The 27,622-nt window shown below is 43.9% G+C and overlaps 1 protein-coding gene across 1 annotated transcript; it reads left to right on the forward strand.

The window, feature by feature from the left end:
• On the forward strand, positions 1-27,622 carry LOC122321424 (uncharacterized). Its single transcript, XM_043211311.2, has 8 exons — positions 1-40; positions 331-500; positions 21,059-21,391; positions 21,591-21,789; positions 22,460-22,484; positions 23,361-25,148; positions 25,226-26,910; positions 27,018-27,622. Exons 1-8 carry the CDS (start codon positions 1-3, stop codon positions 27,620-27,622), a joined length of 4,845 nt encoding a protein of 1,614 aa, XP_043067246.2.

The following is a 27,622-nucleotide window of genomic DNA, read 5'->3' on the forward strand; positions in this document are numbered from 1 at the left end:
ATGCTCAGGCTGGAAGACAACGTCATTGCCGAATGCGACAGTAAGATCCACACCGTGGAAAAGTGTTCCCCGACATCAGGAGCTACATTTTGCCGAGTGGTTCGCAGAAGATCATGCGCCCAAGAGCTGGAGGCACGGCGCATTGCGAGATCTAACAAAGCGATTTACACCCCATCACTTACGTTGATGAAGGAATAGTAATTGTAAATGATCGCTCGGCTCACGTGTGTGTGGACAGTGGCACCTGTGTCCATATAAAAGGCACATATCTCATCACGTTTGAAAAGAGTGCCATGGTCAACTAAACCCAATTGGTCAATCATAACACAGCCCCGAAGAGGGCTCCAGGAGTGGCCAGCTCACCTTCCCTGAACGTCACCATGGAACGTGACGTTCTTAGCCTTCCTTACCTTCACCGACTGAGTGAACGTAATCTGGAGCACATCAAAGAGTTCGGGAAGGAGATTAACCACCATCGGTTACATCAGTTGGTGTTTATAGTGGGAGCAATATGCTGCGCTTTAATTTGCATCAGCTTGACCTATCGGCGAGTCACTCAGGCCCGAAAAACCGCGGCCCAGCTGAAGGAGATGATTGCCCAAATAGGGTCGGCCGAGGGCGGCCTCATTCTTGAAGGGGGAGTAGTTAACTGAAGTTAACCAGGCAGCGGCAATGTCCGATTATTTAAGAGCTCGCTCTGGCCAAACTACTGACACAGCGTCTGGCCGGAAGCCCATGCATAGCGGCAAGCACTGCACACTTGCGTGGCCGCTATGAAATACTTTTTGTTAGCTTTAAGTTTCAGTTTGTGTCAGAGTTTCATACAATAAAGAGCACCATAAAACCAATCTCCGGCACTGCCGTTAACTTGTAAATTCATTTGTAGAATTGTTCACCGCGCCTCAAGGGCCGTGACAACGGGGCAAGTGCTCCCATCATAACTCCCGTCACAGAACGGGTCTCCCCTCGGCAACCGCCAGGGATCTCAACCACTACCTACAAGGAGTAGCAACACCCCCCGGCAACCGCCAGGGGTAATTACCTTACTCCATATCTCCAGCGTCTGCGGCATCACCGACTGCAGCGAGGGATAACCAACAACAACATTATCATTACACAAACCCAATTTATATTATTTTGTATGTGCCATAGAGTATGTGCCTTTTTGGCCAAAGTTTTTGATATGCCAGTATGACCTCATTGAGTTGGATCATCATGAAATGTAGACAAAATTGCTTCTTTTTCTTTTAAATTTGTTATTTGGGTCACCGGGTTAAGTAGCGCTACTCTTAATGTTTTCAATATTTTATTGCCCATTAATTAAAATTTATCTATTGAAGTATACTCAAAGATATTTTCCCACGGTGCCACTTTGTGTTGGCTGATTTTATTTATACCGACTTTTATTTCAAGCCTTTGGAAAAATTGATCTAAATCAATAACTCCATTAGTATATAAATCGCGAACATCATATCTTGCAGTAATTTTTCTGCCTTGTTTCAATTAACATTACATATTTTTTATCTGCAAGGTCACTACTTTACGTACTTCATCATTGTTTATGACGTCGTATACGTTGGGCTTAGAAGCTTTATTTAAAGATGGTATTGGCATTTCTTGTTCTTCGTTTTCCGCGCGGACTTTTTGTCTACTTTGATATCTAGTAGTGACTTTTAATATATTTCTAGTTATATTTTGTAGATCTTTGATGGTTATCCTTGATAACGCATCAGCTACATGCGCTCATCTTTTCCCTTTAAATATTCGACTGTAAAGTCGTATTTTTCTAGTTCGAGCCTCATACTTGTCAGGGTAGAACTGGGATTGGTCATTGAGAAAAGATATATTAAAGGTCTATGGTCTGTTCTTATTAAGAAATGTATTCCATATATATATGGTCTGAAATGTAATATCGCCCAGTGAATTGCAGCTAATTCCTGCTCAGTAGTACATTTATTACTTTCACCTTTTGTAAATGCTCTTGATGCGTATGCAATGGGAAGTTGGAGACCATTATGATTTTGAGTTAAAACCGCTCCACATGCTTTCTTACTTGCATCTGTTATTATACCGAATTCTTTAGTGAAATCTGGATATTGTAGCAAGGTAGGATCCATAAGTTTTATTTTTAAGTATTGGAATGCATTTTCACACTCATCCGTCCATTTAAAAGGAACATTTTTATACCCTTGCAGAAGGTATTATAATTTTGTCCAAAAGTGTGCAAAGCAGTGAAGGAGACATCTCCGACCCTATAATGTATTATATTCTTGATCAGGATCACCTCCTAAGTTGATATGAGCATGTCCGTCTGTCCGTCTGTCTGTCCGTCTGTCTGTCCGTTTCTACGCGAACTAGTCTCTCAGTTTTAAAGCTATCGTCCTGAAACTTTGCACACACCGTTCTTTCCTTTGCACGCAGTATATAAGTCGGAACGGCCCGGATCGGCCGACTATATCCTATAGCTGCCATATAACTGATTGATCGGAAATGGTATAACTTTGACGTTTTTAAAGTTAGAGAGTTCAAATTTGACATGAGAGCATTTACGACATGCCAAATTTCATAAGGATCGGCCGACTATATCCTATAGCTGCTATATAACTAAACGATCGGAAATGACCCAACTTTCGTGTTTTTGAAGATAGAAAGCTGGAACTTGGTACAGATTATATTTTTGGTCAGTTAATTCGACCTACCAAATTTCATAACGATCGGCCGACTATATCTTACAGCTGCCATATAACTGAACGATCGGAAATGTTTTTTGGTAGAAATACCAACTTTCGTATTTTTGAAGATAGGAGTTTGAGACTTTTTTTTAGACTTTATATTATAATAAATTGGGTTATGTTATTACATTCTCATAAGGATCGGCCAACTATATCCGATGTTTGCGATATATATCCGGTTTTAACTGCAAGGGTATATAAACTTCGGCTCCGCCCGAAGTTAGCTTTCCTTTCTTGTTTTAACATAATCTTGTTATGTGCCGTGAATAACACAGTGCGACAGTGATTTAGAACTTTTCAAGAGACCTAGATGGAATTGTTCATTAGGTCGAGTATAGTATAAAACCATGTTTGAAATTTTTCATACACCCTCAAATCTTGATTTATTTCGAAAAAACGGTTTTTCGAAAGTGTTTTGCTCTTAAAAATTCCTGAAAGCGTAATTTTAAGCCGATTTTCAATTTTTTTACGTTTTTCAATAGTTAAATGTTGTAGCTTTTGAAAAAAAATACATCTTTAATTTATTTAAACAAAAAGGATACAAATTTTACAAAACAAACTGACATTTTTGAATGTTTGTTGTGTTTTTCGAACTTTGACGCCATTTTTTCGGTACAACTTCTAGGAAATGGTATCATTTTTGACACATATCAATATTGTCTCGTTAATTCTGAATAAAACGAGACCAATTTTATTTCGAAATTATGAAAATTGTTGAAGTTATAACGCTTTTCCCAAAACAAGTCAGTCCAATCTTCATAGCGTTCTGGAGTAATAGTGTGCCATTCCATTCCGCTTATTCCTTTCTTTCACACACTTTTACTCCGGAGCGCTAGTAAAATTGCACTGACTTTGTCGGTATTTGTTGTGTTTAATAGTCTAATGAAGGCATTATTGGATGTTGCTATGGTATTTGCAACGTAAATACCATGTTAAATTTCCTGATTTGGAATTAATACACTGTCTGCTGTTGAATTAAGTTCAATTTTCCGAATAACTTGGGATCTTGCTGGCAGAAGTATTGAAATATTGCCAGAACTATGAGCTATTGGTACTTTAAGGGGACCCCCCCCATTCTCGGTTTTAAAAAATCGATTTTTTTTTTTTAATTTAATTCGAACTTGTAACTATTCAAGAATGTTCCCTGAAAATTTCAAGTAAAAATTTCAAAAACTCTTAAAGATATAGCCGATTTATGGTGGAAGCCTCAGGCGACGGCGAGAGCCATCTCAAAACTTTAAACGCGTTTTTCTCCAAACAGTGTTTTTACGACTGGCGCATGAGGTTACTCAAAAACTATTAATCCAATCGTTTCCAAATTTTAACACGTTATTCTATACATATATAGCTCTCGTATGAACTAGGATAAATCGAATCGGTGAAGATCTTCCTTACTTTTCAACTCGATTTGTGGCTGAAAAAAATGGAAATTTCCAAAAAAAAATTTCAAAGGTCCACCATTTTGTTAATTTTTGAGCGAAGTTAATAATCCTAGTTCATACGAGAGCCAAACATGTACTTTTTCTAATCCCGTTGGAATTTTTGGATTCAGATGTTCCAGTGAGCGGAAATCACATGCGCCGCCGAAAAGAAGGACTTTTCTTTGATCACAAAAAACAACAACAAAAACAAAACAAAAAAAAATTCTGTGAAATGATTTTCTTCCTTTTTGTGTCTTAATATATGTAAGCACAGTTACAACCCTAAAAAATAATTTATGTTCATTTGCCAGCCCATTGAAAATCGTCAAAATTTAAAATCGAGAATGGGGGGGGTCCCCTTAATTGGGAATTTTAGATTATTGGGTCTAATTATAAGCCAATCTTCAGATGGCTTGAAGCCTAATTGACAGTTGTATTTTTTGATAAAGTCGATGCCTATTATTCCATCGCATGGAATTGGGAAATGTGAATTTAGGATATGAAAATGTATTTGGTTGTCTGTATCTCTATAGAAACTAAACCTTTGGATTTTATTATTTTTTGACTTATGCCTTTTATGTCTATAATGTAATCATCTTGGATGTTTTGGAAGTTATCCGAAGTTTCTTTTAAAATGGAAAAGTCTGCACCTGTGTCTATGAAAAATATAAGTTCTTTTCCAGTAGCTACATTGAACAAGAAAGGAAAGCTAACTTCGGGCGGAGCCGAAGTTTATATACCCTTGCAGTTAAAACCGGATATATATCGCAAACATCGGATATAGTTGACCGATCCTTATGGGAATAGGAATATATAATCCAATTTATTACAATACAAAATCTAAAAAAAGTCCCAAACTTCTATCTTCAAAAATACGAAAGTTGATATTTCTACCAAATACCATTTCCGATCGTTCAGTTATATGGCAGCTATGGGATATAGTCGGCCGATCCTAATGAAATTTGGTAGGTTGGATCAACTGACCAAGAATTAAATCTGTACTAAGTTCCAGCTTTCTATCTTCAAAAACACGAAAGTTGGGTCATTTCCGATCGTTCAGCTATATGGCAGCTATAGGATATAGTCGGCCGATCCTTATGAAATTTGGCATGTCGTATTATTTTGCCAAAAATAGCTCTCATGTAAAATTTGAACTCTCTAACTCTAAAAACACCAAAATTATACCATTTCCGATCAATCAGTTATATGGCAGCTATAGGATATAGTCGGCCGATCCGGGCCGTTCCGACTTATATACTGCGTGCAAAGGAAAGAAGGGTGTGTGCAAAGTTTCAAGACGATAGCTTTAAAACTGAGAGACTAGTTCGCGTAGAAACAGACAGACGGACAGACAGACGGACAGACAGACGGACAGACGGACAGACGGACAGACGGACATGCTCATATCAACTCAGGAGGTGATCCTGATCAAGAATATATATACTTTATAGGGTCGGAGATGTCTTCTTCACTGCGTTGCACACTTTTGACCAAAATTATAATACCCTCTGCAAGGGTATAAAAATGAAACGAATATATTTTGGCTGAGATTAATGGTGTGAGTTCTGACTTCATTTATTGTTAAGTATTTAAACGGTTTTGGGAGTTTTCTGATGTGTTTTGGTTATTATTTTGGGTCATTCTTACATTGCCATGGTTATTGCAATTGTGGCCTCGATTCGAGTTACCACTTCCTCTAAAGTTTCCTCTATATGGACCTCGCCCTCTATTTTTATTTTGATATTTTGTGTTACAATTATCGTTGTTGTAGTTATTGTGGTTGTAGTTATTGTGATTACCACGTAAACTACCTCTATAACTTTCACGTCCGCGATTTGAGCCGCGCTGTGAATAATTCTTATAATATAGGATAGTGTTTGACTGCCCAGTTGCTTCAGTGCAACTATTGACAAATTTGGAAACGGCTTCGTTCATAGTACTGAATATGCCAGCTTGCATGATAAGTTTTACCTTATCGATTGTGCAATTTTTAGTCATTGCTGTGACTGCATGCTGTATGGAATAACTCCTGGCTAGCTCTAAAGGTAAACCATCTGATATATATGCACCTTCTAAGGCTTTCGTCATCTGCTCAATTTCTTGTGTGTATTGGTAAGCAGTTTTATTGCGCTGCTATAGGTTCATCAGCTTCGCTGATAATACCTCAACAGTTTCGGCTAGCTCTAAAGGTAAACCATCTGATATATATGCACCTTCTAAGGCTTTTGTCATCTGCTTAATTTCTTGTGTGTATTGGTAAGCAGTTTTATTGCGCTGCTATAGGTTCATCAGCTTCGCTGATAATACCTCAACAGTTTCGGCTAGCTCTAAAGGTAAACCATCTGATATATATGCACCTTCTAAGGCTTTCGTCATCTGCTCAATTTCTTGTGTGTATTGGTTAGCAGTTTTATTGCGCTGCTATAGGCTCATCAGCTTCGCTGATAATACCTCAACAGTTTCGCCTTTGACGTTGCTTCTTAGTCTGGCAATCACCTCAGTAATTGTTGTTTCATTACCGATTAGATTCCTGGCGATACCTTTTAGCTTTGTTTTAATAATGGAAACAGCTAATTCTTCGTGCTCGCCTTTTATTGATTGTATTATTTGTAAAGCATCAATGAAACTTGTTAAATTTTCAGCCTTACCATCAAAAACTGGTATAAGTTTAGATGCTGTATTAATAAAATCAATATTTGATTGTGCCATTGTGATGGATTTACTTATTTTGTTTTCTATTACGATCTGTCAAAATTAGTTTTTATTATTGATAACTCCTCGTACAATTTGTTCCAATCCATTCCTTTAGTTTAGCCATACTTTGTAAAAAGAATTACGTAATATATTTTTATACCCTTGCAGAGGGTATTATAATTTTGGTCAAAAGTGTGCAACGCAGTGAAGGAGACATCTCCGACCCTATAAAGTATATATATTCTTGATCAGGATCACCTCCTGAGTTGATATGAGCATGTCCGTCTGTCCGTCTGTCCGTCTGTCTGTCCGTCTGTCTGTCCGTCTGTCTGTTTCTACGCGAACTAGTCTCTCAGTTTTAAAGCTATCGTCTTGAAACTTTGCACACACCCTTCTTTCCTTTGCACGCAGTATATAAGTCGGAACGGCCCGGATCGGCCGACTATATCCTATAGCTACCATATAACTGATTGATCGGAAATGGTATAACTTTGGTGTTTTTAGAGTTAGAGAGTTCAAATTTTACATGAGAGCTATTTTTGGCAAAATAATACGACATGCCAAATTTCATAAGGATCGGCCGACTATATCCTATAGCTGCCATATAGCTGAACGATCGGAAATGACCCAACTTTCGTGTTTTTGAAGATAGAAAGCTGGAACTTAGTACAGATTTAATTCTTGGTCAGTTGATCCAACCTACCAAATTTCATTAGGATCGGCCGACTATATCCCATAGCTGCCATATAACTGAACGATCGGAAATGGTATTTGGTAGAAATATCAACTTTCGTATTTTTGAAGATAGAAGTTTGGGACTTTTTTTAGATTTGGTATTGTAATAAATTGGATTATATATTCCTATTCCCATAAGGATCGGCCAACTATATCCGATGTTTGCGATATATATCCGGTTTTAACTGCAAGGGTATATAAACTTCGGCTCCGCCCGAAGTTAGCTTTCCTTTCTTGTTTATATTTATTTTCTGTTATTTCATTTTCTTAGATTTTAGGTTTTGACATTTATGTGTAATAATTTTTGTTTTTTCAGGTTTTTTTTTTAGATTTTGTCCAGGTCATTTGCTTGAATTTTAGTAATACGCTTGCCAACATTATAATAACGATTATCATTTACAATATTGTGATTGTTTGAAGATCGATTTTTTCGGATTCAATTTTATTAACGACATTTGCCGTGGAATCTACAACTTTTGTATCTACCAAACCCATTTTAAATATTGTATCTATTTTTCTTTTTTCAATTTCTATTTCATTTTCATTTGAGTCATATTTTGCAATGTTATATAATTTTTCTGGGAAGTAATAGTCAGAATCATTTATTTGATCTGTTTTACTTATGCTATTACTTCTCATTAGAAAGGAATTTAAAAAAATCTTAGTTTTTCTCTAACATCTTTTTCCTACCTATTATTTGTACAGCTATACGGGCCATACTTTCTAATTGGGCAAAATAAGCTCCTCTCAATTTTTCATAATATTATATTATATAAATAAAAATATGCATCGTAGTGCAATCAAAAAAATTATGCAACGCAGTGCATGGGTAAAAAAAAAATTTTCAGCCCGGTTGGTTTACCTTCTTTCTTCTACGTCAGCTGGTCGTCGCCGGTTTGGCAACGCTGACGTTCCCACGGTGGCGCAGGAGGTGGCGTATTCCCGCACTCTATTTGCTGCTGCTGCTGTCCGGGGCCTTTTGGGCTCAGGCGTTACCGGTGCCGGTCCTCGCACAGGTGTGGTTGCAGTGGGGGCTGTCCAGTGGTCCAGGGCAATCCTTCGGGCATGCCTTTTTAAGTTTCGGTAATGGCTTGGGTGATGGTAATGGCTTGGGTGATGGAGGTTTTGTTTTTATTATTTTTTCATTAATTTTCCTAATTAGAACTGAGTGAGTGGCGGCAATTTTTGGGCGTTTATTTTTGTTGCTTATTAATTGTTCTTTCAGAAAATCTATGTAGTTGTTTGAAGTTTTTGGGCCGTAGCCCACGCGGGAGGTGGAGTATTTACGTAGAGTAGCCACTTTAGGTGTGCTACTCTTTTTTTTATTTTTTTCGCAACTCCTCCGCGATTGCCCATTGCTTTCACTCTACTCACTCAGATTTTTTTTTTTCGTCGATTTATTTTGCATTTTCCAGTTTATCCAGTATGTTTTATTATATGTATCCTCCTGAATATATCTTTGTTGGAGTATCCTTTTTATCCCTCGATGTCCTCCGATGTCCTTCCATCGCTGTCACGGTCGCCATGTCATAGGATAACTGCAGGGTTTGAATTTTGTTGGGTTTTTATTTAGAAGGAGCAGCTGAGGTGCCGCTCCAACGATCAAAATGTCTCCGTTCTTTTACAATATTTCTTAAGTCTAAGTAAGGCTAAGTCTCGTAGCAGCGCTGCTCGCAGGCGGCGGCAGAGAGACGGCTATGTACTTATGTATAAAGGAATATAATAATATACGTTGTTATGCGCTCTCAAGTGGAGGCGCGAGGGGTATGCATATGCTGACCGTTTGTTACGATTGTGCTGACACTAGCACTTTCTGTGTGCGGGCTAAGCCATAACGATCGGTTCATATTTCGTCCACTTAGGGCTTATGACCGGGACTTTGGATTATGTAAACACTGCAACAAAGTGTTACAGTGCGCACCCTTTAAGTACTCTCGGTACAGTGGGTATTTAATATATGTGCATACTACAAGACACCCAAAGCCGAGTATAACTATGCTACTGTCGAATCTGAGAAGGCCCAAATTTTTTTGGACAGGGAAAAAACTTCTTTTGCCGCCTATCTTTCGGACTAAAGAATGTCTCAAGCATTTTTCGAAGGGCAATTTACGATGTTCTACGGGAGAAAATAGGAAGCATCGATTACATCTATGTGGATGTCGTTATTGTCTTTTAAGAAACTCTAATGATAACCATATTGCGGTGGTTTTAAAGAGCCTGCAGGACGCCAACATGCGAATGTCAAAGTAAATTTTTAAGGAAAGTGTCGATTTTATTACTTTTGTTTTTACAAAGGAGGGTACAAACACAAGCTAGGATAAGGTTCAAACAGCCAAGAATTTTTTTCGTGCTAAGATCGTTTTTGGGCATAGCACGTTACTATCGATGCTTCGTCAAAGATTTCGCATTAACAGCGAGATTTTTGACAGAGTTTCTGAAGGGTGAAGTTGGCAGGGTCAGCAAATATCGTTCAAAAGGCATTTCGGTGAGCTTTGATAAGCCCCAGTTAAAGGCATTTCACAAAAGCTAACAAATATCCTTGCTTCACAGGACGCTATCCTTCATTACCCAGACTTTTGGCGACCATTTGATTTAACAACTCATCTTTTTTTATAAATGCAGTCTTGTCTCAGAGAAATTGGCCTATAACGGTGAAAGATAGGGAATTAAATTATGCCACAAACGAAAGGGAGCGTCTAGCAATTGTATGAGTCTTGGATAGTCTTTGCCATTACCTCTATGGGAAAAGTGACATAAAGAGACTTTATATTTGCGGTCTCTGATATGAATCCTAATTCAAAACTCAACCGTTGGAAGGCTCTCATTGAAAAAAGTGGTGCAAAGGTTATAAGACAGAAAAAGAAAACTGTGGGGCCGATGCTTTGCCGCGACAAGGTATTTACGCTTCGCAAAGCTCTGTGAAGTCAGATCGAGCCACTATTCAATGTGAAAAGTCATCAACACTTGTCATTGAGGCCACGGAAAAGCTTCTTAACTGTTTTTAAAACCAAGTCATTTTGGCGAAGGCGTCCACGTCAAATAAGCGACTATTAATAGTGTTTGGTATTAAGACTCGCAATCAAATTGTTTTTTCTTATTGGGAGACATTAGTGGACTTAAGGAAAGATGTAATCACGCCCAACTTCGTGAATGCCATGCATTGTAAGCTTCCAGTCTTGGCCCGTGTTCAAGATCGTCAGGTTTGGCTCTTCCCGGCAATTAAATTTTGGTATTGTAAGTCATGGGTGGCGGACATTGTCAAACCGGACGAGCAAAAAAATAATATAATGTAAAGAAATAATAATAATGTGTAGCATAACAGGGCTCACAGAGCTGCTTTGGAAAATATTACACAAGTCCTGCTTGACTATTATTTCCAAAAATGGGTAAAATAGCGGCTGAAATCGTTCAAAACCGCAGGAATTGTCAGAAGGCAAAATAAAGGGTGTTTTTTTAGAGGTATAAAACTTTATGTTGGCATTACTTTTCAAGATACCGACTGACTTAACAGCTTTATAGTGATTTATGCTCAGTTTGGCTTGGAAATTCATCATGAAAAGATTTGCGCCTGAACAACGCTTGCAAAAAGTGCAATTTTATTTCGAAAATAATGGTTCTGTAGAATGACGTATCGCGCACTACGTCCATTTTATCGTCGACGAAATCGTTCATCAGAGCAATTTATTTGATTATCCATGGAACGTTTTCGCACCACGTTTAATCTTATTGATAATTTGCCTCACCAGAAACGCCGTACGGCGCGTACAGAAGAAGCTATTGTTACTGTAGAGAGTAAGAAGACGCCGAGGAAGACCCAAATGTGTTCATCCGCCATCGAGCACAGGAATTGAATCTGTGTCCATCTAGGGTGACCAGGCGTCCGTATTAATACGGACATGTCTGTATTTTCAGCTCTGTGTCCGTTAGTCCGTATTTTTTTGTAAAATGTCCGTATTTTTCGCGTTTTTGACGAAAAAACAGGTTGCACCTGCAATTTTTCCGAAATGAGTTTCTAGACTTAAAAATTCGAAAGCGCCCGCGCTCGCAGTTGACGTAGAGGACGCGCAATCAGTTTAGCACGCGTTATACGGTAGAATTCCCTAGAAATATGGAACGATTGCGTCTGGTTGTTCGGTTTGCTATGTATGCAAGTTAAATTGTTTGTAGTTCGGTGAATTAAAAAAATTTAAATTTTACTTTTTAATTATACAACTTAAAACTTAATTATTACAAGACACTTTTTATTCTTAATTATTTTCCGTCAACCGTTCGCGGTCTCGATCAAAATAGGACTGCCTTTTTAATTCTAAATCTGATCCAAAGAACCTCGGCCATCAGTTGTGTTTAGATTAGAGGCTTAAGATGAAACTGTCGCATCTTATTGTGAAATTCGATTAAGCTGATCGATGCAATTTGGTGGGTACTTGAAACGCAAAAGGTGTAATTGATTGGGCTTCGGAGGGAAGCTGATGTTTACTTTTGATTTTGATTTGTTTATGGGGAACCGAGATCGGACCTCAGAGCCAAAGACAAAGCCGAAGGCAAATGCAGAGTTTAAAAATATTGTTTATAAAATTCATAAGTGGAAAGCCATAAGTGGCCTGGATTTATGGGTTGGATAATTGAGCCAAAGATCAAGCCAAAGGCAAATGCAGAGATTGAAAATATTGTTTATAAAAGCCATAAGTGGCCTGTATTTAGGGGTTGGATAACTTGCATACTGTCGCGCACATACATTGCTTATAGCGTTGTTTTGTGTATTTCTGTAACAGCTGACTTTTTTATTCTCAATCAGTTAATCTGTAACAAAACAACCAATTCGTAAGTTTTCTGAATGTTTTATAAACAATAATTACGATTAGATTAGTTGAAAGATTTATTGTAAAAAAAAATTTACTTGTTGTTGCAGATCCTGGAAGTTCACACGCAAGTGTACATATACAGAGGAGTTGAGAAAAACTTATTCTCGTAGTTTTTAAAATAAATCTGCATATTTTGCTCATTGCATTGTTTGTGATTGTAAGGTGTCAGTTGCAAATAGTGGTTTGTATTTTTTCTTTTTTAATGAAATATCGCCTGATCGCTCTTGTGATCTGGTAAAACATCTCGCTACACCAAAACATTCAAAAAAAGTGCAAGATGCATTTACTTCGCGTTCCATTTTGCACTTATCATAAATCAGCAACAGAGGAACATGCAGTTTGGGCGGCTGAAGGAACTTTGGCATACCCCACCATAAAACTTCATCAAAGCTACATATCCATGGACTGCACAAGTCAACTCATTCGCTCACTCTTTGGCGATTCTCATGCAGGAAAAAATGTTTCTTGCGGACGTACAAAAACCGAAGCTATTGTAAATCAGGTTCTATCTGTTTGTTCTGTTTGTGAGAGGAGACAGATGCATTTTTTGGCTAGGCTTTTTTAAAGCTGAAGAACTTTCAGGCATCGTTTGCTGCGAGGCGCCACTCAAAGCCTATATAGCTGCTAGCCGAGCTGCATGAAGATGGATCGTGGTTTTACTTGTTTTGGCTGCCGTCTGTGCGGCCAGAGCATAGTCATTGTACAGCAGAGAACACTTTGACTTGTGTTTCATCCTGTCTGGGAATCTTTTGCGGATTACCAGCGCCCACTGACATTTGAGTCCTGGCCGAGGCCCAGGATAGTCTACTGGATTTTCTTCTGCACTGGCAGTTTCTTGCATAGCATTGTTCCGCCAAAAGACAATGTACATGTTTCCGTCTGCCCACTCCCTCATCTGCCGGTCTTCGGCAGTGATCGAGGCAGTAAGGCTCGTTCACTGCTGCTGCCTGATTGCCTTTACACCTCGAAGTAAGCCAACTCCCGAGTCGAGGTTTTCCCAGGCCCACAGCGGCGGGTTGAGATTGCGTACCAATGCCCCTATAACCTACAATCTTAAATTTCGGCAAATTTTTCTATCAGTCTCCGTTTTTGTGTGCGCATATGTCCATCGCCGTGCATAGTCGAGCCTTCTCCGTTAGTCGATTCAGCACTGGCAGTCGAGGAGCTTATGGCGCGTCACGCCGCTTACCTTCTGCCTGCCTTTTTTTGGGTGGGAATTAGTCACGAAAGAATCGCGAGTGACTAGTGAAGTGCCAGTGTGGTGACAAAAGAAGGCTGTTAATTCAAAATACCAAGCCCAGCCGCAGGTGGCAGAGATTGGTTCCAGAGTTCAAGTGCACCGAACAGTCCGCCACGCTGTCGTAATGTTTGTTTTCATCTTCCCTCAATCAGTGTCGTTTTGTACACCTTTTCATAACTTTCTGAGTCCCCAATTACACAGTCCACTTATCCAGAAGCTCCACTGAAGGCGCCCCAGCATGCCCACAGCTGCCATACGTATATCCAGTGCCTGCCTTGCATGTCCACCTACTTTCACGCCTACCAGTTGAGGAAGCTCTGTGACCGATGTCCAACATACACAGTCCACTTATCGAGCTCTACACTGCCTTTCCATGTTGCCTACATGCACTCTTACTGCATGCCATGTCATGATTTGGCCTCTAACACTCACAGCACTACAACTCCAGGAGGATATAGGGGCATGACATGATTAGACATGAAATATTTTGCATTTTCTAAAAACTGCAACTGGTCCTGCGCCGCCATTTCACCTACAAATCACCGAGCGTGTCAGCAAAGCGAAAAGATTCTCGACCTAGACCGCGTTGTGTTTGTGAACAGGTTCTGTTTATTTTTCTTTGAGGTACGTACAGGGTGCCGACGGCATAACCGGCTGCATAACAAAATAGATTAAAAAATCAATTAATTATGAATTTGTGTATTTATAATTATAACTACGAAAATTTATTTAATTCTTATTGTCCGTTCGAGCAAAGGGCCAGGTTTTTTTTTAATTCACCTTTCCGGCCACTCAATAATTAAAGTCGAAAATTTATTTATCGAAAAAGTATAATTATTTAATTTAATTATCCACCTTCTGTCCGAATAGAGCCGCGGTTTTTAATTCCATCTTCCCGGCTTCGTGTTAATTAAATTCAATTAATCAAATATTTAGGTTTCAATTCCACCGTTCCAGTTTCGTGATAATTAACCTCAATTGATTAAAAATTAAGATTTTCCACTCCACCCTTCTGGCTCCATCATATTTAAATCCGACAGTTAGCCAAAAATTAATTATTTATATCTTTGTGTGTTAAATTCAAGCCAAAGTTAAGTCCACCTTCCGGCTCCGCAAATTCGAAAATAGTTAAGAATTTAATCTCTCAGTATATATTAAATTCAGTACGAACCACACAAGGCGAAATATACATGTACATATATAGACCGTCATCATTTTTTTCCGAACAAGCACGAATTTTCCGGTACTTTTTCCATTTTTTCGTGCCTCCAACTCTGCTTCTACTCCGCATCAGGCAACATCCGCCTACAATCCGAACAAACCTCGCCGCACACGACTTTCCTTTCCACATCGGCGCCACTAGTTCGCACTTGCTCCTTGTAATTGCCTTTCATCCGCGATCTCACCGTTCTCATCACATTAGTGCGACCGGCCACCACTTCGTACGGGGCACCTGTTGCGCGAGTCAGTCGACAAGCGCTGATCAGCGAATTGGACTCTGAGAATGCCCACGGGAGACGCAAAAAGCCGCGTTCGATCCCAGCCATCCGTTTGGACAGATCTCAATCCGCATCTCCGCGGACGCCTCTTTTGAAGCCTAAGGCTACCAGTGTCAGTCCAAGGGCAAGGAGTGACGAATCCGTCAATACAACCCCCGGTCCTTCACAAAGGCAGACTCACTCCGTCGCAAAAATGGCTCCAAGTGCGGTCGAAGTGGCGTTGAAAAAGTTCATCGCCACAACAGATCGAATTATCCAATTTGAGGCTAACATAAGTACTCCGGGCGCCCCAGAAACGGAAATAGGCTCCCAATACATGTGCGAAGTTCATCGGGACCAAATTCAGGCACTATGGGAGAAGGTGGAGAAGAGCTATGAGAGCTGCTCCGATTTGCTAGCCGTGTCCGACGACAATGCGGCCGCCTCGACAGTGCTGGAAGCGAAGTACAGCTACTGTTACTCCGTCTATTCGAGATGTATTGCCCAGCTTCGGGAGAAAATTGCTTCCCAATCCACTCAGGCTCCCGTCAATGTCCACACGCCCGCGCCTACAGGCTGCCGGTTACCTCCGGTGGATACCGAGGTCTTCGCGGGTGATTATCTTCGGTGGCCCACCTTCAGAGACTTGTTTACGGCCATTTACATCCAAAACTCGCGGCTCACCCCGGTAGAGAAGTTGTTCCACTTATTGTCCAAGACAAGTGGTGACGCCCACGCCATTGTTTCTAAGGCTCCGCTTACCCATGAGGGCTTTGTCGCCGCATGGCAAAGCCTCACAGACCGCTTTGAGAACCGGCGGCTATTGGTCAACAGCCAGTTGAAGATCCTTTTCAACATCCAGGCTATTTCTCAAGAGTCCGGCGTCGCGCTGAAGGAGCCGCAAGCTACCATTCAGAGTTGTTTGACAGCCCTAGAAATGTCCTCCGTTAATGTTGAGGCTTGGGACTGTCTCCTTGTATTTATGATTTCGTCAAAGCTCCCCAAGGTCACACTTTCTATGTGGGAGCAATCCGTACATAATAAGGCCGAGATTCCAACATGGAAGGAATTAGATAACTTCCTGACAGAGCGCCATCGCACTCTGGAGGCCATCGACGACGTCAGGCCTAGTGGCTCCGTGCAATTTCCGCCAAGGTCGAGACTTCCTACTGCCCCTGCTCGGAGGCTCACTTCATACGAGACTCGAGTGGTTCCGGGCCAAAAGGGCTGCGATCTCTGTTCGAGGGAGGACCACCCCATTCGCTTATGTCCGCGTTTCCTAGAAATGGGCGCTCTGACTACATAAGGAGGAAGCAGTTATGTTTAAACTGTTTTGCCCGAGGGCACCAGCAGCGAGACTGCACGAGCGCCCATACCTGCTCCACATGCCACAGCAGACACCACACCCTCTTGCACCGCGGCAATCCATTCGCAACCACTCCAAGTCCGCCTACGCAGCTTACCGCTCCAAGTCCGCCTACGTCAACAAACGGCCCCGAGGATCAGTCGAATGTGCAGGTGTGTTTCGCTTCCGGGTCAGGAGCCGTCCTACTGGGCACGGCCCTTATCAACGTGTGCCATTTGGGGTGCACCGTCCAAGCACGAGCACTGATAGACTCAGGCTCCGAAGCGACGTTCATAACGGAACGACTGTTCAACCTCGTCAAGCCTCCCTTCAAGACGATTCAAGCCCAAGTTTCCGGCCTTAATCAAACCATTTCCGCGCAGTCTACTAAATTGTGCCATTTCTCTATTCGGTCGCCGTCAAGACCCGGGCTACAATTAGAGACTGCGGCTTACGTTCTTCCGCAGTTGGCAGGAAATCTGCCATCATATCCGATTTCGCGAGATCGTCTCAAGGGGCTGCCCAATATTACCCTGGCGGACCCCAACTTCTTTGAGAGCTCCCAAGTCGATGTGTTATTAGGAGCTGACATTCTTCCGTCCATTCTCCTCGGTAATTCCAAGGCTAATATCTGCAGGTCGCTTCTCGGTCAGGAGACCATTTTCGGATGGGTGCTGACAGGCCCATTATCTCCAGCCAACCCCCGCAGCGTGTCTGTTTTTTCCGCACGAGTTGCCCGCAGCCTCGGTGACTCACTGGTTCAGGGTTTCGATTCCGGATGCGAGCATAATTCTGTTACGACTCCTTCTTCGATTTACACATCGCATCACGCTGCACGGTGGCAATCAGCTGATGATCCGACTGATCCGGGTCTAATTCTAGATTCCAAGGTCATATTCAGCACGATGTCGCCACGCCCACGCAACGCCCCGTCACTGGAAAGCAGATGTACTCGAGGTACACTATCCTACCGATGCCGAGTCTGCAATGGGAGTCATCCGTTGAAGAAGTGTCGGCGCTTCCTACGCCTTAGTGCCGAGGAGCGGCTCCGAGTGGTTCTCGTGAACCGCTATTGCTCGAGCTGCCTGGTCCACGAGCACTCCGACGGATCCTGTCGGCGTGGGGACGGCTGTAAGACGTGTGGTCAGGATCACCACACGCTGCTGCACCCCGGGACCAAGGAGCACCGGTCACCGCCCACGGGAGACAGTACACCTGGTGTCTCGCTCTCTCGTCGGCCGTCATCCGCCAACTCCCGGCGCGGTTCGGGTGCTTCTCGCCCTGCGTCCGCCATTTTCCGGCACTCACAAGCCGATCCACGGCCATCGACTTCCCGGCGCTCGTCGGCAACTCCTCGGCATTCTTCCGCCACTGGCTGGCAGTCGTCAAGCGCTCCACTGCTTTCGTCCGCCACTCATCGGGTGCCGTCCACCGCTCTTCCGCCCGCGTCATCCGCGCCTAGGCAACTTTCCGCCTCTCCTCGAGGGCCCCCGCAGGACGCGCTCGCTGCGCCCACCCTATCGTCGCTGCTGAGACGGAACAGCGTCAACATCGGGACCCGGATTTTCGACACGGGGGCCTTCATCGACCATGTACGCCCTCTAGCTGCAGTGACGCATAGCTAGCGACGAGGGATATGTTGCAACCCGAGCGATTGCAAGGGGGGGAGGATGTTTACGTGAGGGGCCGGTGTGCCGCAACTTTAAGAGCGCACCCGCGCTGAAGAGCGCACCAGCACTGAAGAGCGCACTCGCGCTGAAGAGCGCATCCGCGCTCGCCCCTCTTTGCGCTCTCGCTCCTTCGCCGGCCGTCGTCGATCGTAGTTTTTCTATTACTTTTTGTACTAGTTTTTAAGCAATTAATCTCATGTAAGCAGCCGAATAAATCCGCGTTATACCATCCGAAAGACGCCCCCGACTTATCATTTCATCCCTAATCCTGGAATCTTTTGCGGAACCAACGCCCCCCTACAAACAATTCCATTGAAATGGTAGTGCAAGATTTGAAAAAGACACCTTTCTTTAGTATAGGCACTGATTCGAGTAATCATGGTAATTTGAAAATGTTCCCATTGATAGTCCAATATTTTTATCCTGCTGAAGAAGGGATAGTTGTCAAATTGTTAAATATCAAAGAAAAGTTTGATGAAAAACCTCAAACTATTGCTAACATAATAAAAAGGGAATTGGATAAACATGTTTTGACTGAGAAACAAAGAAGAAGAAAACGTATTGACTTATTTAAGGCGTGAAATCAACCAAAATATCATTGGCATTGGGTGTTCAGGCCATGTCATGAACAATTCAGCTCACCATGGTATAGATCGGTTCGGTTCTTTCGACATTGAATGTATTGTAATGAAAATTTTCAATCACTTCTCGATTTACACTGTTCGGACAAATCAATTGAAGGATTTTTGCGATTTCGTTGATGTGGAGTACAGGAAACTGCTATCTCACAGCAAAACACGATGGCTAACCCTCAAGCCAAGCGTTGATCGAATTTTACAAATTTTTCCAGCTCTGAAATCATTTTTTTTATCCACTGATCCGCCAATTATTTTAGAGAGTTTTTTCAAAGATAATTTTGCGGAATTGCAATTGCTGTTTATAAGTTCACTTATGAATGTCTTTCACAATAGAATCAAAAGAATCGAACGCGAAGACAATTCTGTTCTAGAAGTTTTGTAAATCATTGACGAAGTATGGGAGACTTTGACTGAAAGACTCAATTCGAAATTTATACCATTCACAGTCAAGCAGAAAATGCAAAAGCTAACAAATGCAGGTAAAGAAACTAAGTGTCAAAACTTTACAGAATCCATGCTTGTAGTGTATGAAAGATCTTGTGATTGCTGAAATGGAGCCAGTCATTGCGTTATTTGGAAGACTTCAAATGGTTAAATTTCAAGCCAGGAAAAGATTTGAGGTATGAATCTGTTGAAAAATCTGTTGCATTTCTCGCATCCAAAAATATTCTAATGGATGATTCAAAATTGTTCGACCAGTTTGTTAATTTAAAAAAATTTTTGGAAACGAGAAAACGGTGGTGTCCGTATTTTCCACTTCAGCTAATCTGATCACCCTATGTCCATCCACTCTATGGACGATTTTGTGGAAGGATCTTGGTTTGCAATGCAACTTTGCAAACTTTGCATGCTTACAAAATCCAACTCGTGCAAGAATTGAAATAAACGATCATCAAGCATAGCGTAGATTCGTCGAATAAGCCCAAAACGAGATTGCTATTGTTCCCGATTAAGTAAGTTTTGTGTGCGATGGAGCGCACTTCAGGTTGAATGGCTACGTCAACAAACCAAACTGCCGCATTTTAAGTGAAGCTAACCCTCAAGTGTATGTCATTGGTCCGGAATCATTGGTCCGTACTTCTTTAAAAATGATAATGGCCAGAACGCAACAGTCAATGGTAATCGGTACAGAGCCATTGTCGGGTCAGGCAGCAAGCAACTGTTAGGTTTAGATAATTAATTAATAACGTAAGCATTGTTGGTCGCAAGCCGACTTCCTTTCGGCCGCTCAGCTTCAACTAATTCATCATCTCAAACTAGCGAGCATCCGTCCAGGTTGGCGCCCCTCGTTCATTATCTTTTTGCGGTCGCACCCTAAATTGGCTTCCCTTTGTAAAATCCCAATTTAATATGCGGCCAAATAAAGATTTTTATAACGTTTAAAATGAAATACAATTTGCCTTTTTATTTAACGGCATTGAAAACTATCAATGACCAAACATTGGTGACCCCCGACGTGATAGTTAATATATTTAACAAATTACTAAAACATACAAAAAAAAAAACAACAAAATTTAGAAATATAGAAAATATAAATAAGAAAATAAAATAAAATAAGAAATTTAGAAATAAGAAAACATTTTGTTTATAATAACAAACAAATTGCCGGGGAATGGTTGTCGTTTTCTCTGTCATTTTGTATTTCACAACGCGCAGCGATTCGCAATGATCTTCTTTCACGTCCGTTCACTTCTGAGGGCTGTTCTTGATTGCCCTTCCTCTCCTCTTCCTCCTTTCTATCATTGCGCCATACTCAGCAGGGCTTTACTCTCCTTCCCCACCGCGCTCTTATTCAAAGCTTATCTCTCTTCATTCTTTCTTCAGTTGCAATGCCCATTTATTTCTTCTTAGACTATACACTTAACTTATAATTAATCAGTAAATACAGTATTTGAAATTAAATCTAACTTATCTCCGACATATATAATTAATTATACATAGACATAAACATAAACTGCAGTTCGCAAGTGCATATACATACATAATTACGTTCCACAACACAAGTGCATTCGCTCACACATAACTTCATATATATATACGTTCCACAATTCCGCTACGGTTCTGAGCGTGGGACAGATCGCCGCGAGCAACTTCATTTTGAGCGATAACATTTTTGCGGCGAAATTATTTACTTCGGGTTGGTTCCGATTATTAAGTTATATATATTAAGTTCCGACTTAATATAATCCAGCCCATAGTGCCATTTTAAAGTGCAAGGCGCTGGATATTCTCGATTCGTACAGAGGATCCAAGAAACTCTTCAGCCTGTTTCCAAAGTAGATGTTGCCATGCTCCACGTGCGACATGGCCAGATAGTCGCCATGTTCAGCGACTTCAAGAACATCCACGGGGAGCTTGAGGATTTGGACATTTCGCAGACCAGTAAAGACCTCCGATGGACTGTTTCGGAGCTCGTAGCGACGATGCAGGCCGAAATTGAGCACGAGACGACTCTCCGCTCTTCTCGAATTGCTGCCCACTCCATCCTTGCCAACGGAATGACCACCATGCAGGCTGACCCAGGGTTAGTCAATGTTTTCAAGAGTTGCCTCCTCTGCCTCTCCCTACCTTCAGCGGTGGATACTTGGAATGGACTGAATTTTACTCGATCTTCACTACAATCGTCGGCAGCAATCCTCGTATTAATAAGGTGGAAGAGCTGCAAAGGCTGCGATCTTGCCTTCAGTTCAATCCTTAGAAGTATCCGACGAGAATTATGATGTCGCACTAAATGTATTGGAGAAACGATTTAATAACCGTCGCTTAATATTTCAGATTCTCGGCCTCAATCTGTTGGAAAGTGGCTCAATAGCAGCTCTTCAAGGTATTTTAGACAAATTCAATGCCCATATGCGAGCCTTAAAAAATTTTGGTTCGTCAAATCAGATCGCCAGCTGCATCATCGTCCAGGTTCTGCTTCATAGTTTGGACCCAGCTACCCAGGCTAAGTGGGAGGAGAGTCAAAACTCCTCAGGTCAGACGCCATCCCTACTTTGGAGTCGATGGTGTCGGGTATTGGCGATACCGGCTTTGCCGACAGCCGGATGTTTTTTCTCTGTTGATGTTTTTCTGCGGTCCCACTGATCCAAATACTCGGCCCTTGTTAATGCCGCACTATGAAGAGTTTGACCAGTTTTTGTGACAAAGATTAATAACTAAAAATCGGAGCAAGACATTTGACTTCTGTTTTTTGCATGGGGTTATATTGACCAATATCTTTTACCATAGAAAAAAAAGGCCGTGGCACCGCCCCTTTTTTTTTCGCTTATGTAAATTTCTTCAGATTTTTAGAGTTCAGTGACAGTATTTGGTTTTGATTGATAGAAAATAGTGGGCGTGGCATGCCTTTAACAATGTATTACCATTTAATACAGTTTTAAGAATAAAGTCCATTTAAAGCATCGTGTGCCCCTGTAATGAAAGACAATTAATAACGTATAGAAGAAAAATATTTTCCCTACACACCTTTTAAAAAAAGTCCAGCTCTTCGTTCTCCAACTTAATATTATATTGATGGTCAAAATGCACAATATTAAAAGAGCTTTTATCCTCACCCGCCGTGGTGTCATCGGGATTTGATGAGCCCTCTAATAGGGCCAAAACCTCTAATGGAAGACACATTTTTTTCTGTCGCTTCCCTGCAGAACTGGAGGTGTCGATTGGCCATGGGTAAGTGCTTACCTCGTCGATCACTACATGGGTACTTACTAAAGTGACCCTATAGTAAACGACGATCGAACCACCTAGTCGACTCGAGTTTGCGATTGACCCTAGGTAAGTGCTTACCTCGTCGATCACTACATGGGTACTTACTAAAGTGACCCTATAGTAAACGAACGTCGAACTACCTAGTCGATTCGATTTAGCGATTAGCCCTGGGTAAGTGCTTACCTCGTCGATAACTACATGGGTACTTACTAGATTAACCCTATAGTAATCGAACGTCGAACCACCCAGTTAATAAATATATGCGCATTAGCGCATAAGTACAAAATAACGGCAAGCATCGCTTTTGCTTTTGTTTTTTTGTGGAAAGAGCATACACAAGATTAAAGACAAAACTTCGATTATGCTTTACAACGCTGTTTGTTTACGCGTCTTCGGTGCACTGCTTACAAAAACAATTTTCCAGAAAGAACAGTTTGTTTTATTTTGTTCTACTCTTTCGCTTAAACGCAGCTGTGTTTGCTGGCTGACGAAATTTTTGCAAGCATTTGAGTTAAGAAGTGCAAAGCGGATCAATCGATTATTAGGTGAGTGACTTAAAAAATAATATATGTTTGTAATATAAAATATGTGTGGCGGAACGGATTAGGCTATTGATAGTCAGGATTTATGAAGTCAGTATTATTTTGAAGTATTTAGTTAGGTTATTTGGTCGCACTAAAATCGGGTAAGAAGGAACACAATATTTGGCGGATAAACACATCGATTTGCGCCATCACAGAAAGGGGAAGAGAAACTGCGAATAAAACGCTCGTTACACATCACTTCAACAACTGTCCTATTTGCGAGTGTTATAAGGCATTCCCGTGATCGGCCAAGCGGTGACAAATTCTTTTATTCGCAACTCTGCAAGATGATGCCCACGAAGCACTCACCCAGGCGGAGCCCCAGGCTGGAAGCCTCGGGCGTTCCCGCAACTGCGACCACCACGGCCACAGCAACTGGCACCGCGACCAGCTCTGCGAGTGTGGCTGGTGATCGCCAGAGGCCACAGACTCCGAAGGAAAGTGGAACAGCCGCCAGGAAAGCGGCAAGTAACCTGCAGCCCGAAGCGACGGGGCAGATCACGGATCCCACAACTGTAGTGGCGGCCTTAATGGAAAGGATCGCACGTCTGGAGTCGGAGCTGGTGAAGGCAAGAGCAAGTGGAGGACAAGCAGAGGCCGCCAGAGATCCCGTTGGAATCGGGGCACGCGGCGTTGGAGTGAGCGGTGCAGCGAATACATCGCCATGTTCGAGTGGAACGCTGCCACATCATGGAGCAGCGCCACGGCAGAGTTTGAGCGAAAACCTGCCCAGGCAGATGAGGGACAATCTGCAAACGGATCTCGGAGTGACGCCATCGCTGCAGTTGCCGGGACAAGTGAGTACAAATTTGCCGCCACAATGGAGTGCGAATTTGGCGCCGACGCTTGGCGGCCATTGGGCAAACGGACAACCTGTGTCAACAACAACAATACTGCGCTACTCTCCGCCATCTTGTGTGACCGCCGCAGCACAGCCGGTGCTAGGTTATGTTGACCCAGAGGTACCTGCGCCATCGCCCATATCATATGGAGCGCCGACGACAAACATACAAGGATGGACGCCACGCAGACTACCTGATCTTCCCGATTTCGAGGGTCAGCCAGAGGAATGGCCAATATTCCTGTGTGCGTTTACGGAGACAACTGCAGCCTACCAGTGCACCGAGTTGGAAAACAACCAGAGGCTAGTGAAAGCCCTGAAGGGAGAGGCTCGCGAAACCGTGAAGTCGTTGCTCATCCATCCCAGCAACGTACAAGCTGTTATGGAGCAGCTACGATTCCGGTATGGACGCCCGGAGCAACTGATCCGCAGCCAATTGGAGAGAGTGCGCGAAGTGCAGCCGATTCAGGAGGCCAACATTGCGAGGATCGTGCCGTTCGCGACGAAGGTTAGCAACCTGTCAGCGTTCCTGCAGTCGACCGCGACCGGCAGCCAGCACCTAGCCAACCCAACCCTAATGGAGGAGCTGATAGCCAAGTTGCCGCTAAGCAAGAGGTTGGACTGGGCAAGGCACGCGGCCACGATACAGCCGTATCCGACGGTGGCGCACCTGAGCGAGTGGCTCCATGAATTCGCCAAACTGGTGTGCACTGTCACGGACGCCGGAGCCAGGGAACAACCGAAGCGAAGGATTCTGCACGCGAATAGTGTTCGCGAGGAGGAGCGATATGTCGACCGCCCCAGATGCTGCCCTATATGCGAGGGACAGCACCAGGTCAGGGACTGCAAGGACTTCATCAGCGCCTCTACAACGACACGGATCGAGTCCGCGATGAAGCGGCGACTGTGCTTCTCGTGCCTGGAGCCCGGACACATGTCCCGGTTCTGCAGGAAGAGCCGCGGATGCAACGTCCTCGGATGCCAGATGAGGCATCACCACCTGCTCCACGAAGTACCTGAACGATCCAAACGGCCGCCAGTCGCAGATGGGGGCCACAGGAGGGATCAGGACCGACAGCCGTACAGAGACGGCAACAATCGGAGAGGAGTGCCACGGTCAGTGGATTCCAGCGATAGGAACCATCCTACGTCGGCCGCAGTTGTAGACGCGCGACGTGAGCGGGATGAAGGGCGATCGGCGTACGATCGCCAGGAGTTGCCGCACCGAAACCTCAACATCGACTCAACCTCAACATCGGATGCACCCTGCTGTTCAGGATTCTACCCGTGACGCTGTACGGCGAGAATGCGAAGGTCGACACGTACGCACTGCTGGACGAAGGATCGTCTGTCACACTCATCGATGACGAACTCATCCGCAGCCTGAACCTGAAAGGCGAGAGTCGACAGCTGAATGTGCAATGGTTTGGTGGAAAATCCGCCAAAGAGCACACGAAGGTGGTCAGCCTGCAGATCAGCGCAGCGGGCAAACCAAAGCGCCATGGGCTGAAAAATGTGTTCGGAGTGGCCAATCTGAACCTTCCGATGCAGAGCCTGCGTCAGGAGGATGTACAAGCAGTGAAGGCGAACACGCGTCTGCCGGTGATGCCGTACAACAACGCGACGCCGAGGATCCTAATTGGACTGGATCATGCGCATTTAGGAGTACCCTTCAGAACCAAAAGTTATGGATCTGGAGGGCCGTTTGCAGCAGACACCGCACTTGGATGGGTGGTATATGGACCGGTGAACGGAAAGCCGAGCTCGCCGCTTCTGAGTTCGTGCCTCCTAGCCGTGCCCCAGGATGATCTTCTGGAGAAGATGGTCAGCGACTACTTCGAGACTGAGAATTTCGGAGCGAAGCCGGTGCAGCCAGTCGCAGCTGGCAGAGTGGACCTGGAGCCGTCAGTCGGAGATAGCGGCGACGCACGGGCCTTGAGCACCCTGGAGAAGACGACCAAACGTGTAGGCCAGAGATACGGGACCGGGCTGCTATGGAAGGACGACGAAGTGAGATTGCCGGAGAGCTACAGCATGGCCCTCAGGAGGCTCGTCAACATAGAGCGTAAAATGAAGCGCGATGTGGATTTCGCGTCGGCTTACATCCGGATAATGGACGATTATGTCAAGAAAGGATACGCACGACGACTGGAGGCCCAGGAAGTCCAGAGGTTTCAGGAGGGCAAAGTGTGGTACCTGCCGCACTTCGGAGTAGAAAACCCGAACAAGCCTGGGAAAATCCGGCTGGTTTTCGATGCGGCTGCCAAGGTGGACGGTGTGTCCTTGAATTCAGCGCTACTGAAAGGCCCACAGCGCTACAAGCCCCTGCCAGCAGTGCTCTTCCGTTTTCGGGAAGGAGCGGTTGGAGTTTGTGTAGACATCAAGGAGATGTTTCATCAGGTACTGATGCAGCCGAAGGACAGATGCGCCCAGAGGTTTCTGTGGAGAGACGGAGACGACCAGCGAGAGCCGGACGTATACGAGATGGCAGTGATGACGTTCGAAGCGGCCTGCTCACCATGTTCGGCGGACTACGTGAAGACCGTGAATGCTTTGCGGTATAGCAGCACGGACCCGCGAGCAGCCCTGGCCATCAACGAATACCACTACGTGGATGACTACGTCGACAGTTTCGCCAGCGAGGACGAAGCTATCGCCATCTCGACACGGGTGAGAGAAATTCACGCTGAAGCAGGTTTTGATTTGTGCCGATTCACCTCCAGTTCGGCAAGTGTGGTCAAAGCGCTGAACCCACTTGAGCCCATCGCCAGCGTCGGATGGACCGAAGCTGAGGAGAAGGTGCTTGGGATGTACTGGCAGCCGGCTACCGATGAGTTCAAGTTCGGCGTCAAGTACCATCGAGTCCCGAGGAACGTGATGACGGGGGAACGAGTCCCTACCAAGAGGGAGTTCCTAAGCCTGGTGATGTCTACGTTTGATTGGGTTCCTGAGCTGCTGCATGGTGACTGCCAAACTGCTGCTGAGGGAGATTTGGCGGAGAGGAGTCAACTGGGACGAGCCGCTACCGGATGAATTGATGCCCGCGCCACTACTTTGGCGGCGGACAAGTGCGGACGCTACAGTTGCACATCTTCGTGGACTCCAGTCAATCGGCGTTTGCAGCAGCGGCCTACTGGCGGGCCACGTACGAGAACGGAGACGTGCAGGCGCACTTCATAAGCTCCAAAACGAAATACGCCCCGATGAGAACCATGTCGATCCCGCGTCTGGAACTCCAAGCAGCGGTATTGGGCACGAGATTGATGGACACCGTCAAGCAGGAGCACGGTGTGGCGATCAGCAACTGTGCGCTATGGACGGACTCCAAGACTGTGTTGCACTGGATAAGCAACACCCACCGGAGATACAAACAGTTCGTCGGAAACCGGGTGGCGGAGATTTTGGAATCGACAGAGGCGTCCCAGTGGAGATCACTCCCGTCCGCCGAAAATGTGGCGGATGACGAGACAAGGCTGCGCAAGGCCGTGGACCTGAGCATCGGTTCGCGATGGCTAAACGGACCGCCGTTTTTACGAGGACCAGAGGAGAGCTGGCCGAGATCGAGCGAGGACTGGATTCCTCCGACGACCGACGACGAGGAAATGAAATGTAAGTTTGCCTTGGTCACGGTAAACTTTATATCCCTGCAGAGGTTCTCCAGCTATAATCGGTGA

Source organism: Drosophila bipectinata, chromosome XR, assembly GCF_030179905.1.
Source record: "Drosophila bipectinata strain 14024-0381.07 chromosome XR, DbipHiC1v2, whole genome shotgun sequence".
In the NCBI taxonomy this organism is placed as follows: Eukaryota; Metazoa; Arthropoda; class Insecta; order Diptera; family Drosophilidae; genus Drosophila; species Drosophila bipectinata.